Raw genomic sequence first — 5336 nt, forward strand, 5'->3', positions numbered from 1 at the left:
ACCCTAGTGTTTATTACATGTCAGTAACTACAATCGGTCGGTCGGCCGGTCAGTCTGGTCGGGTCGGGTCTCGTCAGGTCGGGGCTCGTCAGGTCGGTCGGTCTGTCTGTCTGTCTGTCTTTCTGTCTGTCTGTCTGTCGGTGGGTGGGTGGGTGGGTGGGAGGGTCGGGGGGTGGTTGGGTCGGTCGTCAGTCAGTCAGTCATAAAATGTTACAGACTCTTTTATTCCAAAGTATGTTAGATAAACATTGGAGCGCCGTGGAATAAACGGCAAAGCTCTTGTTTATTTTACTAGTCCAACAATGGGTTTAACTCAAAAGCTAAAAAAACAAAAACTGAATTATGCGCCCTGCTATACAGGAGCGTATTGTCTCTGGAAATATATGCACCAAGTTTCATCGAAATATCTTGAAAAAAAACAACGAGTTATGGCCAAGGTTCAGATTTTGCATGAAGCGACCGACGCCGACAACTACAACAGCCAGGGTTTCACAATCGCCCATTATAGAATTCACTAGATTCAGACGAGCTTATAGGTGTCACAGGCCATATAAGTGTGCAGCCAGGCCATACTGATCAAACAAGTTCTGGAAAAGTGATCTACCAAAAAGACGTTATATACACTTACATCTTTGACAATTTAAACTGAACCCAAACACATCTCAAATGAGTAAACCATCTTCAGGGTTTGTTATGTAAACATGTCAAATATCGTTCATATGAATCTTATTGTAGATGACATTTTCTTGAAGAAGAATCGCGCCGCAGTATTCACGAATAGAATGGAGCAGATGCATACACATTCGAGAAGAAAAATGTGTACATTTAAAACAACATTCTTTCCTCGAAATTGAGCGCACCTGCTCCATTATGTTCGTGAATGAAATGTCGTCTCGTATTAGTGCCTCAACTGAATTACACATTCTGATGTATGACGTGTATAGCTATACCCTCGCACCCTTCTCCGAATGTGAACCGAACATTCCTTTCCATTTTTAGCCGAATCCTGTCCTTGACAGTTTGTTTGTGATTATTCAGAAATCTCTTATACAATTCCTTTCAACGTGCTTGTGGTATTTGCTTAATTTAATTACTTTTTGTCATGAAATAAGCTGTCTGAGATGAAACAAGAGCATCTGTAGGGATTCTCCGATCTTAATTTGGCAAAAAAGTGTAATGAAGGATGGCATTTTGCGCTTGAAAATACCGTAATACAATTCTTTATTTAGGCCAGAAAATGTCAGTTACTAAAAAGGAATTCCCAGGTCGATGGCTAAGAGCTAGACTGTTGTAACGCCTCCTATTCCCATATTGAGTTATTACCGTTTTGCCCTAAGCCCTCGAAGTGTGTCATTACACTCCTAATTGCCGGCAGGCCTGACTTGAGTACCGCAAATCAGGTATCGTTAGAACCTTATGTAGAATATGCCGCTTAAAGAGCCCCGCCTTCGTTTTATTAGCGGAGTTTGATAAAGTGATTTAGTTTCATCAAACACTTCGAAAATAATGTTTTGACAGTCATCCGTCAGACGGCCGTATTGTGAAAAGGTTTGTAAAAGTGTTTTAAAAACTAAACTCTCAATCAAACTTTGGTAAAATACCGAAGGCGGGGCCCCGTAAGCGGCATAGACTGCGCTATGTTTCATTTAAATTGGTGAAGAAATAGTAAAGTTATCCTTGTTTAAAGTTTTCATTCGAAGCAAAATGTGCCCTTCCGACGTAGCATTAATGACGCAATTTACCACATGGTATACACACACTGTTTATTAAACTTTCGTTGTTTTTGTCACGACTTAGCGATTGAAAAAGGCAGACACCAAACTATTGACAGAGAATAGACATTTTTCCCTGTTTGTCATAAGAAAAATGTCTTTACTATCGATGGCAACTTTAGTTTTAGGTTAGTCTGCCCTCTCTACGACGAACCTAAAAGTTGTCTACTTAGAAAACTATGTATGAACGAACATATTTGTTATGATGTATTCTATGACTTGAGGTCAAGCTCAGATGTGCGATTTACATTGATTTTTTTTCTTTTATCAAAAGCATTTGTATTAAGAAACGATATTTTTTTATGTATTTAAACCCTTGTTGATTAAATTCTCAACTTGTACCTTTTTAGAGATTTTGTAATAATAGCACTTAAGAATATGTGTAACAGGTTTGAACCAGTTTTATTGTGTAAACTGTGTAATTTACAATATAGCTATTAAGTTTGCATTTTGAGCTGCTGACCTTTCATGGCAATAAGCATAGTTTTTTTTGTTATGTTAACCGATTCATGAAATTCTTATTTAGAGTCGAACGATCGATTTTCGACAATAGTCACCAAAACGCGCTACGGCCTCGTGTACAGTATACAGTCATGACAATAGTCACCAAAACGCGCTACGGCCTCGTGTACAGTATACGGTCATGACAATAGTCACCAAAACGCGCTACGGCCTCGTGTACAGTATACGGTCATGACAATAGTCACCAAAACGCGCTACGGCCTCGTGTACAGTATACGGTCATGACAATAGTCACCAAAACGCGCTACGGCCTCGTGTACAGTATACGGTCATGACAATAGTCACCAAAACGCGCTACGGCCTCGTTTACAGTATACGGTCATGACAATAGTCACCAAAACTCGCTGCGGCCTCGTGTACAGTATACGGTCAAGACAATAGTCACCAAAACTCGCTACGGCCTCGTTTACAGTATACGGTCATGACAATAGTCACCAAAACGCGCTACGGCCTCGTGTACAGTATACGGTCAAGACAATAGTCACCAAAACTCGCTGCGGCCTCGTGTACAGTATACGGTCATGACAATAGTCACCAAAACGCGCTACGGCATCGTTTACAGTATACGGTCATGACAATAGTCACCAAAACGCGCTACGGCCTCGTTTACAGTATACGGTCATGACAATAGTCACCAAAACGCGCTACGGCCTCGTTTACAGTATACGGTCATGACAATAGTCACCAAAACGCGCTACGGCCTCGTTTACAGTATACATGACAATAGTCACCAAAACGCGCTACGGCCTCGTTTACAGTATACGGTCATGACAATAGTCACCAAAACTCGCTACGGCCTCGTTTACAGTATACGGTCATGACAATAGTCACCAAAACGCGCTACGGCCTCGTTTACAGTATACGGTCATGACAATAGTCACCAAAACTCGCTACGGCCTCGTTTACAGTATACGGTCATGACAATAGTCACCAAAACTCGCTACGGCCTCGTTTACAGTATACGGTCATGACAATAGTCACCAAAACTCACTACGGCCTCGTTTAAAGTATACGGTCATGACAATAGTCACCAAAACTCGCTACGGCCTCGTGTACAGTATACGGTCATGACAATAGTCACCAAAACTCGCTACGGCCTCGTTTACAGTATACGGTCATGACAATAGTCACCAAAACTCGCTACGGCCTCGTTTACAGTATACGGTCATGACAGTAGTCACCAAAACTCGCTACGGCCTCGTTTACAGTATACGGTCATGACAATAGTAGAATATTTATTTGTGTGGTATTATTTGTGTGTGTGTGTGGGGGGGGGAGGAATTCGTAAACCATAACTAGATAACCTGTTAGCGTCTGAATCTGGAATGCATTTATAGTTCAGTTGTAACACGAATTCTATCTTGTTAACCAGTCATTATGTTACTTAGTAAGTGAAATTCGCAAGCCATAACTAGATAACCAGAATGATGTACATCTAAAAAAAAGGTAGCAGGTGGCAGTTCTGGGCGCTTTCAGGCCTTAGAACGGTCAGTGACAGGAGATGGTAGGGTCAGCGCCTTAGAACGGTCAGTGACAGGAGATGGTGGGGTCAGCGCCTTAGAACGGTCAGTGACAGGAGTTGGTGGGGTCAGCGCTTTAGAACGGTCAGTGACAGGAGATGGTGGGGTCACCGCCTTAGAACGGTCAGGGATCAGCGCCTTAGAACGGTCAGTGACAGGAGTTGGTGGGGTCACCGCCTTAGAACGGCCAGTGTCAGGAGTTGGTGGGGTCACCGCCTTAAAACGGTCAGTGACAGTAGTTGGTGGGGTCAGCGCCTTAGAACGGTCAGTGACAGGAGATGGTGGAGTCAGCGCCTTAGAACGGTCAGTGTCAGGAGATGGTGGGGTCAGCGCCTTAGAACGGTCAGGGACAGGAAATGGTGGGGTCAGCGCCTTAGAACGGTCAGTGACAGGAGTTGGGGTGTTTATAGTTAACGAGTATCAAACCTCCCATTTCTTGTCAAGGCATGTATGAAAAAAGTGTTTACACACACTAATCAGTGGGATTGTGTTGTTTTTGTTGATGTTTTTTTTTTTTTTACTTTACCTACTTTGTGCAGACAATTAATTGAAACATACATTCGCTCGTATGAGCAGTTAGGTTTAGGCTCAGGTATTCTTTGGCCCTCTTGATCATTATCTTTTAATTATGTAGCGCTCATTTTAATTATGTGGCACTCTAAGGCAGTCTTAATCAGTATTGTTTATATAAGAACCCGTTAATTTATATATAATTTCAAAGGTGTGTAAGCATAAATAACAAATACACATCGTATGATAGTGTAGATTATGCACAGATATAGTTTTTAGCCCTCGTAGATAACGGCACGTGCATTTCATCTATTATTTGAAGTAGAAAAACAATATTGAGATAGAGCACTTGTTTAGCACGTTGTCATGCGGTCCGGTATTGCGACGTGCCACTAAAAAGGCACACACATTGTTTTTTCCAAAAGTTGTGGAAATTATATTATTTCTCGACATACCTCATATAACAGCAAAGAAAAAGATTCTTACAGAAAACATCATTTTTGAGTGTATTGCAGTGAGAAAATCTGCAATTTTAATTCAATGTGGCTCAAAGCGAGCAATATTAATGTCACTTGTGGATTTCTCGCAACTTTCTTTTTCATTAAATCTGTCTCCCGTAGCGATTGATAAATAAATAAAGGCATCGCCACTGAGAAAGCAGCTGTGAAAACGAATGGTTCCGAGCTCTAAGGAAAAACAACAACAACAACAACGATTTTACAACCACCACATAATGAAAAGAAATGATTGAGAGAGTAGCATAATGATTAAGATTGATTTAGAGCGCCGCGTTTTGAAAACAAAAGTGATTTACAGCGCCACATAACAAACACGGAGTGATTTACAGCGCCACATCATGAAAAGAAATATTAAGAGGGTCTCAGAATAAAAAAGAGGGACCAAGATGGCCCAAGAATACCTGAGCCTAAACCGACCTGCTCATACGAAGGAATGTATGATTCAATTTATTGTCTGCAACAAGGTAAAGTTAAACAAAAAACTTCAACAAAAA

The 5336-nt window shown here is 41.4% G+C and overlaps 1 protein-coding gene across 1 annotated transcript; it reads right to left on the minus strand.

The window, feature by feature from the left end:
• Positions 1–3766: 3766 nt before the first annotated feature.
• Positions 3767–4822, minus strand: LOC128220170 (uncharacterized). The gene is made up of 2 exons (XM_052928447.1): positions 4811–4822; positions 3767–4186 (listed from the first exon to the last, which is right to left on the minus strand). Exons 1-2 carry the CDS (start codon positions 4820–4822, stop codon positions 3767–3769), a joined length of 432 nt encoding a protein of 143 aa, XP_052784407.1.
• Positions 4823–5336: the final 514 nt, after the last annotated feature.

Source organism: Mya arenaria, chromosome 15 (genome assembly GCF_026914265.1).
Source record: "Mya arenaria isolate MELC-2E11 chromosome 15, ASM2691426v1".
Lineage (NCBI taxonomy): Eukaryota > Metazoa > Mollusca > Bivalvia > Myida > Myidae > Mya > Mya arenaria.